General features: G+C 33.7%; 1 protein-coding gene across 1 annotated transcript; it reads right to left on the bottom strand.

Moving 5' to 3' along the window:
• Positions 1-3,901: 3,901 nt before the first annotated feature.
• Positions 3,902-9,780, bottom strand: LOC134248567 (aminoacyl tRNA synthase complex-interacting multifunctional protein 2-like). Its single transcript, XM_062730986.1, has 4 exons — positions 9,588-9,780; positions 5,261-5,455; positions 4,748-4,961; positions 3,902-4,370 (listed from the first exon to the last, which is right to left on the bottom strand). The coding sequence occupies exons 1-4, from the start codon at positions 9,693-9,695 to the stop codon at positions 3,973-3,975; spliced, it is 915 nt and encodes a 304-aa protein (XP_062586970.1). The 5' UTR covers positions 9,696-9,780; the 3' UTR covers positions 3,902-3,972.
• Positions 9,781-13,063: the final 3,283 nt, after the last annotated feature.

Genomic DNA, 13,063 nt, shown 5'->3' with positions numbered 1-13,063 from the left:
CCTTGTTTCATTCTGTGACGACTTTACCTGTTAAGGTGAAACAATCAAATTAGATTAAATGTCTGATCAACCAATTCATCAGAGTAAACCACAGAATTGAGCAATGAACATTCATTTAATCAAGATGGTCTTTTAGCACTTAATCAAGATGGTCTTTTAGCAGCTTGTGAAATGTGTACGTTAAGACTTTATACTCTCTCTCTCTCTCTCTCGTGTGACAATAAAAATCTATCATACAATTTATAATTATATGTAGCAAAAAAATTTGTTTAAATAATTTTCCCGATATAAATTTTTGAATAATTTCAATATTATGTTGCTGACATGCAAATGTTCTGTTTCTATAAATTTCACAAATGCAGTGGATAACGGACAAAACAACAAATGTCTATCTATGTCGCTGTTGGCCTTACTAAGTATTAAGGGATGGAAAGACTATTTAAGAAGCATTAATAGGATTGCTGACACGAGTTATTCAGCAACAGACAAGAACAACAAAGACAACCTGAGTGTTTTCCTATCACTGTCAATATCAAGTGATCACTTTTCTGGGCGATTCATCGACCGGACCAAGGGAAGGGCGGCAAATTGACATCTTTATAGGGAGTCCATGATCGGGCGATGCCACTGCGGTAAGGGACAGTGTCCAAAATTATTCAACTGGTCAATCACTACTGGTCAGTTACGAATGGTGGCCTTACAAAGTGTCCGAAGCAACCTCGTGTCATCATGTGCAAAATATCATTTTTCAAGCAAATTTTCCTCTGTTAATAAGTTAGCACATACCTACATATGACGGTTCCTGATTATGTTCTAACTTCCAAATCCAGATTTTTTGGCAAAATGAATTGATTTATATTTAAATGCTAATAAATGATCATTTAAACAAATGATAATAAAATGCCTCACAAGCTCAAAAATATTTTTTTAAGAAATTAAATGAAATTCCCCAAAAGTAAGCATAGATATGATCCACTGCAAAAGCCAATTCAATATTGCAGCATTTAAATAAATATGATAGCCTGTCACCGATTTTAGTGATATGGTATTTGCACAAATACACCAATAATTTTCATTTCCAAACCAACCGTGCGACAAATAAGGGTGGGTCATATGACGCTGTATAGGTAAGTGATTGTAAAACATATCCAAGTTCTTCCGTGACCACACGATTCACGCAGGAGTGGGTTTTTTCAATGATTCTATTACTCTTGTGTATTTAGACATAGATTTTATCACTTCAACCTTTTCACCTGCGGCTATGTCATTTCGTTCTAAACCATTTTACTTTCTTATAATTTACATAAATATTATTGTATTAAAATCACTATTTTTTCACATTGTTTTGTTTTGTTTCAAACTTTTTTTAAACCCATAAATGTGTCAAGGGTTAATTAATTAACCTATCAAAATGACACATATATTTATAATCAATATGTATTAAAATTTAACTCAGATTTAGGTTATAATCGGCTTACCTTGATTGATTTCCGTAGATCACCTGGCGATCCGTGTAAGGTCCACTAGTCCCTGAGTGTCACAAGTGATTGGCTGATCTGAATAGTTCTTCGTCCACCATCAAAACAAAATACCAAACTTTTCTTATTTATGCGACAACCGCTCACGGCATACTTCTGCATTGCGGAATCAATTGTTGAAAATATGGTTAATTATCACAAACGCGAACCCCCTTTTGGCAACATGTACTAGACGGTCTCTCTTAATTCTAAACGGCACGATTTAGATATATATATTTTTCTTTTCGGCTACTTTTGAATTGAAAAATCTACGATTTATTTGTTGCGCCTGTTAAAAGCAACAATCCTATATTTTCTTATATCTAAATCGATCTATCAGATGCTTTATTTATTATTTTAACATTCAAATAAGATACAATATATTTGCATATTTTACGCTGCCTTCTAATTTGCTACACGATTTGCGCGAAGATATAGTTTTGTAGTTTAACTAATGACGATTTACCTGTACATAAAAATATAAACATTCAAACTTTAATTACGAATTTGCAGTCATGCAAGTTTATGATTACATTTTGTAAAAAGACATAAACTGTCAAAATCGGTCAACGAAAACTCATACATATAGTTCAAGTATCACTCCTGAACTTTCCCCATCATTTATGATTGAAGAAGAAAATGTATGATATTAGGGGTTTACATCTTTAGCAAAAAACCAACTTTTGGTTTAAATTTTCGCATTATACAATAATATATAAAGAATACGATTTGGGAGGTATTACAAATAAGACTAGATCCAAACATATATTGTTAGTACATGTCGGATTCTCATCATCTTAGTTGTGCACTATCCATTTATAACCTTGAGCCTATAAATCCTACAGGTTTTCGGGTGTGGGCCACTGTGGGAGTGGTAGGGGTGGACTTTCAATGAACATTTTCATAATTAAAAAGTTATATCCCCTTCCGTGCATGTCTGCGCATTATGTTGAAAACTACTATAGATTGAAAAACAATTCTTTTTCTGGGTAATTCATTTTTCATGTACATCTATTATGACACATCCGTCATGAAATACTGCATATAATATGTTATTGAATTCAACGATATTATCATATTCCTATTAATCTTTGGTATCAAAGTTCCAGTAAAAATTGCGTCCGTTAAATGACAATCCAAAAATGTATATTATTTTGTTTAGTACAAAACAGTAGTAAAAAACTGTCAATGATGTTTAGATTGATTTTATGCATTTGACCTTATAATCAGTTTAAAATGTATTTATATTAGCCTACATTAAATCTCTCCCCACCCCACCCCCCACCCAGAATTGGGTAGAATTCAATAGATGTGAATAATGGATCAGAGTCGTAGCAAAGGCTGGAGGTGGCTGTCACCCCTTTTTTGATACCAAACGTAAATTACACTGTTGTTAATGTTCACTGAAAGGTTGGTTGCCCCCCCCCCAACTTTTTGCTGCAAAAAAGTCAAATAAAAATAATGTTGTAATGTAGAATAAAATTTGGTACTGACACAGAAGTTGGAACCTAATCCCCCCCCCCGTTTTCTTAATTGTTTTTTTTATTTGATGAACGCTGTTACCGTGGCTACATTAAAAATAGAAATATCTGCAAAATTAATTTTCAATCAATCTTTCTCCTTCTTCAGTTTTTGTCCATTGCAATTAGATTTAACTCAGAAAGAGATAAAACTAAGGATCATTATATTATATATTGTTTTTGTCATAGTTTCAATTCCAAGTGCCACTTTCCTATACTTTGTGCCCCCCCCCCATATCCCTCCTTCAACCTCAACAGGGTAATCGCTTAAGTACAGAAGCATCTAGGGTACAAATACATTGCAAGAACAGATGATCAGTCAGAACTGAGAGAGATTAAGCTTTTACGTAATAAATAATACACATATATTGCCAAGTTCACACAGGACTTTTTGCATGAAATCAGAGCTGAATTCAGCAAATGAATTACCCCTTCCTTATTTACCAAATTTATCACCAAATGGCCTTTTTCTGGTTCCCATATAGAAATTTTGAAACCTAGATGCTGTTTCCATACCTGTTCTGCATTAGGTTCAGCAGTGACTCATTGTAAGAGGTGTATACTTCTTATGGAGTATAAAGCCAGAGGATAACACTACTACTACTCCTATTTCCTGAAGTTCAATATTTAAACAGTTTTTCCCTAGGGATACATTAGGTGATATAATACAGTGAAACCTGTCTAATCCGACATGCACTGGGAGACAAATTTTGTGTCGGAATAGACAGGGTGTCGGATTGCTCGGTGTTAAAAACATGGAAAATACTAAAATGGGAAAGGAATTAATGTCGGAATTCACAGTGTGTTAGACTATTCAGGTGTTGGATTAGACAGTTTTCACTGTAGTATAAACATACCTCATAACAAATTAGTTAAACATTTATTTCAAACAATCATAATTTATCACACACACATTTGTAAAGAGTTAGATGACACTACAGTAGAACCCGCCTGGCTGACTGGAACATGGCATTATTATCACAGGCTTTGAACCATTTCTTGACATTGACAGGCAGATCTGAGGAGAGTTTACTTTGATTGATGCCGGACCAGGCCGCTATGTCCGCAGACGATAGCGAGTCTCCCACCAGCCATGATGTTCTCCCGAGTCTGGCATTGAGTGTTCTCAGGGCTGCATCTCTCTCCTTGTTGTTACCGTCAATTATCCGAGACTGGACCAGGTCCAGCAGCTCGTCACAGGTCGCCATTGTCAAGGGATCCTCCGTTTCTGCCGAGGGGTCCAAGAGTCGTCTAATGTAGCGGACAATGTTTACCTCCCCTTGTATGACAGACTGTCTAGAAGGATTGACTATCAACTCAGGACCATTAGATACTGCAAAAATAACAGAATAAAAATAAGTAAGGATTATTTAATAGATACTGCAAAGACAATGGAAGAAAATCATTTTAGGACCATTAGCTAATTGCCATATTAATGTAAGAAAGACAACTCTTAGTTCCCTAAGTGATAGAAAGTGCATCAAGATTCTGAGTTATGCTATCTTTATTTCACTAAGTATAGTAATATGTTTGTTTTTTTTAAATACACATGTGCATCATGAAGTTTTAAGCATAGAAATGAAAATGAGGAGTGGGGACACAATAAACTGATTGACGGAGTCAAAGTTGGCAATCTTATTTTATTCCAAGATTTTCTTCCTAAACTCTTTGAGGCATTCTACATTCTTAGAATCAAGAGTGTATACAGACCTTTCTTCCATATCAGAGTAAGGATAATTTGGTAGTCACATCGTCCATCGCTGGGGGGAAACAGATTGGTGGGACATTTAGAAGTTACACTTGAGTGAACATGTGTGGCTCCCCGAACTCGAAACTTTTCTTGAAGAAGTTTGAACAAAACAAACAAAGAAAATGGGACCTGGTCAGGATCAGCATTCACAACCAAATCAAGGACCCCATCGCCCTGTAAACAGATCAGATTTACACTATAAAATTAAACAAATCAAGGACCCCATCGCCCTGTAAACAGATCATATTTACACTATAAATCTACACTGTAACTAAGTAAAATTCGCTCTAGCATGTTCACCGTCTTCACAAATTAAGTAGACAGTTTAAATGGGAGTATATGCTAATATAGTTAAAATTAATATACATGTATTTCCTTGTGCTAGGCAATTTAAGTACAATAAATGAATTAATATGATACATGTATGAATAAACTGATCCTATGATAAAGTACTTTGGTTAATGATTTCATACCAGATCCATCGGTTTCCCTGCTTCCCTCTTGCTTGCTGGTACCTTAGATGTTACACTGGTGCTAGGGGTATCCGCAGATTTATACCTTGTTTTCAATCCTTGTAAAATGTGTTTCAGACCTTCCAGTCTCTCTAGTATGACTTCCTGTCTCCTCTCTAGTGCTGTCACCGGGTCAAGGTCATCGGTATTGCAATCCTGTATAAAACAATCAATCTGCTTATTGGTATTCCCATTTAGCTTTGCTATACATGTAAATCACTTCATAACAAAAACTTGATCTTGAACTTTTTCTTTGATATAATCAAATTTAAATGCACATATCAGATCAGAACTAAAAGTTTACTGAGGTTGGGGCTTATGTACTTGTTATAAAAATAACCCTTCAGGGGGATTTGATTTGAACAAACTAGAATCTAATTAAATGAGGATGATTCCATATAAATAATACTAATCATAGCTTTGAAGTACTTCAAAATTTAAAAAGGTTTCCCTATATTTTCCTATGTAAAACTTTGATCAGCCATATTGGCCCCACCCTAACCCCAGTGTTATTTATAAATTGAATGTACACTACATGATTTGATTCCACATTAGTTTCATTTTTCCTGGCCCTGTGGCTCTTGAGAAGAAGATTTTTAAAGATTTTTCCTATATATTTCCTATGTAAAACTTTGATCGGCCATATATTTTAATAGCATTTCACACAAAAATTAATTACAAAACCTTTGATTCCACGTTAAAATTCATCTTTTGGCCCTGTGGTTCTTGATTGAAGATCCTTTTAAAGATTTTTCACTATATATTTATAAAACTTTATTCTTTTGGCCCCACCCTTACCCCAAAGGGGCATGTTTTGAACAAAATGTGTTTTACTACATGAGGAATATTAAAATGAGTTCATCTTTAATTGTGGTTCTTGAGGAGAAGATTTTTTAAAAATGCCATTAATTTTTCTCTAATTCATAATTATCTCCCCTTGGAAAAGGCCATGGCCCTTCATTTGAACAAACTTGAATCCCCTTTATTCAAGGATACTTTGTGGCAAGTTTGGTTGAAATTGGCCCAGTGGTTCTTGAGGAGAAGATGAAAATGTGAAAAGTTTACGACGACAACAACAACAACGACTACAACGATGACAGACAACGGACAAATTTTGATCAGAAAAGCTCACTTGAGCCTTCGGCTCAGGTGAGCTAAAAACTTGATCTTGAACTTTTTCTTTGATATAATCAAATTTAAATGTACATCATAAGTTCAGTATAAAGAAGAGATTGATGCTTAGGTAATTGTTATACATGTAAAAACATTCAGTCTGGGGATTTGAGATAGCATGACTGTGGGCTCTGTCAATTAAATGGCAGCTGTTGTTTCTTCCTTGATGTAACCTTATTTGTGTATTCAAAATTGTGATAGTGGTGATCTGGTCCATTTTGTTTTTTTTTAACAATGGTAAAGGCCTGTCCTGAGAAAAAGCTAGTTTATCGCATCTCACACAAACTCTGTATTAGGTTTATAAACTTGAATTATAGATTGATTTACTCTTTGAATTTGTTAATAGATAAGATATATTTACCGTTAGATTATTCACATATAAACATTTTTTAATTATGCTCAAGTCAGAGATTTATCCAATCATTGAATAAAATCAAGTGTGAACCAACTCCTTGGAATCAAGATGGCGAGTGTCAAACCTTAAGTCTTTTTATAAGAAATATAATCTAGCTATTAAAAATGCCAGTTCCTGCTATTGTTCAATTTTTATTTTCATGAGCAAGGACCTATATACTAACGGGATAGGCAACTATTGCAAGACTCGTGATATCTAGTAAGTCGCGGGATTTCATAAGTCAACTTTAATTAATTATATATCTAATGCTATCAAATATTTTATATCAAAACCTAATCTATCAAAAAATTATTCAAGATTTGATTTTAGCACTAATTATATTCCTTATATTAGCAGTGATTACATATCTTTCAAAATCAGCATTTCCCCAATCGGCCATATTTCTGAGAAATCACCAATTTAGATGTTGATTTTCTTTATATTTAAATCATATTACAATATATGCCTAAAAATTTATTAAAAGTCCATTCCTATTCTTCAAGAACATAATTTAATTCAACAATCTCAGATGGGTTTTACCAAACATGCAAGAACATCTGATCATCTATTTGTTCTAAAATGTCTAATTGATAAATACTGTAGCACAAAAGAAGTGACTCTAATGTTTTGTTGACTATAAAGCTAAGTGTTACACATACAGGATTAAAGCTATTAAGCTAAAATTACTTTACATGAATGTTAGATCTAAATTTTATAATATCATTAGTAATATATATAAGAATAGTCAAGCATGTGTGAAAATTCTTCTCAGACCCATTTCAAATAGCTATAGGTGTCCGTCAAGGGGATAATTTGAGCCCCTCCCTATTTAAAATATTTATCAATGGTTTTCCAGCATATTTAGATTCATATATTGATGAGGTATCGCTTCAGACACAAACTGTTAACTGTTTAATGTATGCAGATGACATTGTTATTTTATCCTCATCAGCTAAAGGTATACAAGCAAGACTCACTAAACTTGAAAATTATTGCTCTGATTGGTGTTTAAAGGTAAACATTCAAAAAACAAAAGTCATGATCTTTAATAAGGCTGGTCATAATATTACACAAAAACTAATGTTTCAAAATAATATGATAGAATGTGTGCCTAGCTACAAATCTAGTCCACCTATGTATCTGGAAGCTTTCATGTAGCAAATTTGCTTTATAAAAAAGCATTAAAAGCATATTATAAGTTAAGAAAGGATTTTATTGATTTAAACCCTGGGATTAAAACCAGAATACATGTATTTGACTCTACCATTAAACCAATTCTTTTGTATAAATACTAAAAGATTCCTAAACTGCCAAAATTTAGCAGTTGAAGACTGCTTCAAAAATCTACCCTGTGAAAGAATACACCTTAAATTCTGTAAATATATTCTCGGCGTTCATTGTAAAAAAGCACAAATTTTGCAGTATTCTTTCTGAATTAAGGTTCCCCCTGCATTATGATATTGTCAGGTTGTTGATTAAAAGTTGGTATAGATTTGAAAATTTGTCATAGAATTTCCTTTACTTACAGATGCATATGAATGTAGTAAAAAGCTTTTTGGGAATGGAAAGAACTCATGGTTTGCATTTATACAGAAATTAAGAAAATTACTGAATATTAAAGATGAAGTTATTTGTTATGGGAAATATAAATTTAAGTCATTTTGTCATAAAATTTTATTAGATTATTATGTGTAGAAATGGTATACAAGTCATAAAAGTTATGCGGATGGCAAATTATCCACATATGTGAAACACAAACAAAATTGGGGTTATGAGAATTATTTATCAGTTGTTAAAAATTTTCATCACAGAAAATCTCTATGTAAATTAAGAATTTCCTGTCACAGATTACAAATTGAAGTGGGAAGATTTACCAATATTCCTCGAGAAGATCAATTATGTAATAGATGTAATTCAAACAACATAGATGATGAAACTCATTTTTTTATAACATGTAAAAAATTTGAACATCAAAGAAAAGAAATATTTCAGTTAATCAATAATAAATTTCCACTATTTACAGCTTTAGATGATGAACAAAAACTTTATTGGTTACTCAATACAGAAGATAAGGAAACTCTTAATTTTGTGGGCAAATTTATAAATGATAACATGTTATAGTATATTATCTTTTACACATACATGCATATTTGATGTTTCCTTTTAGACAGGATTATTGTTGAAATGATTTATGTCAATTACTAATTGTATAATTGTTTTGCTATTCATTGGCTTATCTTTTCCTTATAATTGTAACAATCTATACTTTCTTATGGAGTTAGAAATAAAATGTTCTGTTCTGTTCTGTTCTATACATAAAAGGAAAAAAATGACATTAATCAGAAAACAGGCATTTTACTTGGAATAAACGTAATTTGAAACCTGTAGTACGTGTTGTGCGTAATGTTTTGGGTAAATAAACATGGTGATGAAGGAGTTGCCTATCCCGTTAGTATATAGGTCCCTGTCATGAGTGAATACAAAATGACATTTAAAAAACACAAAATTCACATCTTGTCTTTTTAGAAATATATTTTTGACAATTAAAAACTGCATATTTCACTTTCATCGACATTAAAAAAAGTTCCATGGGTTTAATCAGGCAGACAAAGAAAACAAAACATACATGATCCTGAAACCAGGTGCCTGTGATTCAGGTTATTGTACAGGTGTAATGTCTATGAAGAGATTGTGCCGGGTCTAAATCTGATGGATCCTTACCATTACCCACACACCCTTCTCTGCTTGGTGTATATTCTGCAGTCTGTACATATTACTTGGCACTGATATTGTTACATCGGTATCATAGTATGGTTTGACCGTATACATTTTGTGTATAATTAGATGCAATGTTTATCACTCAAATATGGAAAGTAAATGAAAGTGACGGCTCACATGGCACTTCCGGTTTAGCGAGTAATGTTATATCGCTCCAAATACGTTTCGAGTCTAAAAAGCGCAACATAAAGAAATACATAAAAATAAACATAAAGAAATATCCAACAAAAATGAAAGAAATTATCATAATGAATATGACATAATCGTCTTAGATTGCATCTGCAGGGTTAGCTCTTGGATTATTTTAGTAAAATATAGAAATCAATCAAAAATGAAATAATCACAAGCTTTTTAAATTTTAGTTAGATTTAAAAAAAAAATGAAACCCTTCCATTCCAGTGTTTGCATTAAAAAAATCTAGTTAAAATTTTTTTGTGTACATCAATAATATTTTTTGTTAAATTCCTGTGTGCAATGTAACACGCCGCTCTGTTTGGGTGTTTTAATTGTTCTCTTTTGATCCTTAGATCCCCTCTTACGATTTGTGTATTTCTCTGAATGGGCATCAAAATATATAGCCTAGATAAGTTTTAAAACTTTTTTGGAATTTTTCCTTGTATTAAAATTTAGACTCTAACTTGATTGGCATTTTCCTTCCATTTTTAAATAGTGTTTTGACTGTTGATTAGCTGATGGTGGCGTGATCCGTCCCGCACTTCTAATATTTCCACTGACCAGAGGTCTGTGTTTTAACCCACGGGTACCTGTGGACAGGACCCCCCCCCCCCCCGATATTTAACCCCAAGGCTTATTGGACATTTTTTTCACAAATTACATTTAGTGCACTAATTCACCATGTGCATGTACAATAGGAAAATCGTAAAAACCCCAAAATAATCGCTGTAAGTAACCATCAATATGAACATAACATTGACATGGTTTATTTTACCTTTGGTCAAAGGAACAACTAAAACTCAGATCCAAAAACTCAGAACGTAAGTTGTGATGACCGAGACCTCTTAAATCGTTTCAGCAGTTTCTTGATTGTGAATTCAGTATCTTTTGGAAATTGTGTTGGTGCCCCCAGCTGATGGCTTTTTTGCGAGATCAACCCAACGAAGACATGCCCACAGAATCCTCCAAAGCCTTAAGAAGTGAAGACATTTCGGGTTTTTTTTTCAAATTATAATATAATTATTTACCAAACTCGGTCCATTTTCCCTTTCACTGGCCTCGATTTAGGGAATATATAAGTGCATGTAAGGCAAATATTGTAGAAAACAACAGGATCAACAAAACAATTTAAATTGTTTAATTACTTCTTAATTTGTTCCCTACCTCGATCCCTTCTAGCATACAGAACCACGCTGAAGCAGTCTCATCTTTGCAATTAAGTTAAGTCAAGGGGTTTTTAGTACGTATTCTACCTCAACCAAAAGAATTAGATTCATGGCTTGTAACAATGTAACTGGTAACTGCACTTAAGGACATGCAAAATTTGCACAAAAGGAACTTCCAAAAATTAAGCCAGTTCCAGCAACCGAAGCTATTCCAGTAGTATGCATTCTTATACAGTTACAAGGCTTATATAAACCTGCTCCAAAAAAACTTTAACCTGGTAATTCATCCGAAAAATTTGGGTCAAACCCCGCATCTAAGGCAAGTTTGGTTCAGATAGGTTTTGTAGTTATTAGAAAATAAGATCTGTTCCAAAAACTTTAACATGTTCCAAAAACTTTAACCCAGTCATTCTAGTTCAAATTGCAACAACTTCAACCTTGACTGATACCTGAATCATACTAGAAGCGTCTTCCATGAATCTCTGATAAAAATAGGGCATATCTGCAGATAAAATGAAATCTGTCCCTTCAGCATCTTTATCCCGGGACGCCAACGTCTAATCTTGCTGAGATTAGCCAACGCCGACTTTCTTGAGGTGAGCTAACAAACTTCATCCTTGTTTTTATGCCCCCGTAATCGGAGATTCGGGGTATGCAGTTTTTCGTCTGTCTTTCTGAAAAACTTGAACCTGAGTAGGTGGGGTTATAGCCATCGTCACAAACTACGGCCAAAACGTACGATCCTCTTTCATTTTGGTAGGAGAATGCGGACTCCGAACATTGGGTTGAGACGATGGGCTTTAGCATTTATATTTTATAGGTGTATGTTTGTGACTATAGATCTTTCCTTGGGTGTAACCAAATTTGACCTATTTGAACTTTTCAACCCATGCACTTTTACAAAAAAAAAAAAAAAAAAATTACCATGCTTTTACCTTGGCCATTATTTTTGAAAAATTGGCGCTAGGGCTTTCAAACTTCGCATGTGCATTTATTGTGACAAGGTCTTCCAATGGATATAAATATTTTTCCCCTTCTGATTTAGAGACCTTGTCCATCAGTTTTGAAATGTTAGCAATGGGGTTTTCATATTTTACAGGTGTTTAATTCTATGTGAAAAGACCTTCATTTGGATACGAACAGTTTTGACCTTGACCTTTGCAATATATTGGGAAACTTCAACCCCATTAGCTATCATACGGGGGGGGGGGGGCAGACTAGTGTTTTACAAACACTTCTTGTTATCAGAATGGTTGCTCCTCAGTTTCGTTATACGGTCGGCACGATGAGAAATTTTCCCCAAAAGTGCGCAAAAAATACTGTGTCGTAAATTGCACCTTTATTGCATTGCGGGATCTGTAGCGTTATGGTCAGACAAATATATAAAACCATAACGCAACAGATCTGCAGCTACATTTAAACCCGACAATATTCAATTTTTTAACACAGTCCTCCGTCTTCTGTCACAATAAATGTTCAAAATTTATTATCCAATGTCTGGTTAAAAAAAATTAGTTGAAAACACTTATCAGTACTTTTAGTACTATGATTTTCATTTTTCAGAAATTAGGAGTTTTGAAATGATCCCTAATCGACAGCGTCTCTTTGCAACGATGTAACAAGCGATTTTATTGGTTCATTTATTTTGAGACAAACATCACTATTCATCAAAATAACTGTGTCACGGCGAATTTAAATATCATTTACATATTCAGTACCATCCAAAAATTACAAATATACTTATTAAAAACAAGTTATACGACATAATTAACTGCTACTTTAATATATTGACGTTTTCCGAAATTTGTATCGCCCAATGTGAGCTTACCTTGCATCGAACGCAAAGGAGGGCGCTTGTTCATAAAGAACAAAGAAAAAGAAGTTCAGATCCAGTATATTTTGAAAATACAAGATTTTTCTGTTAACCGATAACAAAATTTCACAAACAGAGTAACAAATCACGTCCCAGGGTAGCTAAATCGAAAGAACCCAGGTACCAATTTATTTACATCAGCCATTGCAATGGTCACGTGACCAGATTTGTGAAAATGGCGGCTACCCAAAATTTTCAACATGGAT

Source organism: Saccostrea cucullata, unplaced genomic scaffold (assembly GCF_032062105.1).
Source record: "Saccostrea cucullata isolate Sc308-1 unplaced genomic scaffold, CSIRO_AGI_Scuc_v1 ctg55, whole genome shotgun sequence".
Taxonomy (NCBI): domain Eukaryota; kingdom Metazoa; phylum Mollusca; class Bivalvia; order Ostreida; family Ostreidae; genus Saccostrea; species Saccostrea cuccullata.
The sequence above is the reverse complement of the archived record's forward strand: the minus strand, read 5'-3'. Positions and strand labels throughout refer to the sequence as shown.

Bases quoted from the DNA above. Each gene is read 5' to 3' on its own strand.
- LOC134248567 (XM_062730986.1), bottom strand. From the start codon at position 9,695: ATGTATACGGTCAAACCATACTATGATACCGATGTAACAATATCAGTG. The intron at 5,456-9,587 runs GTAAGGATCCAT...TGTTTTATACAG, and splicing joins AGAAGGGTGTGTGGGTAATG to GATTGCAATACCGATGACCT. The intron at 4,371-4,747 runs GTCTGTATACAC...TTATTTTTGCAG, and splicing joins TACTCTGATATGGAAGAAAG to TATCTAATGGTCCTGAGTTG.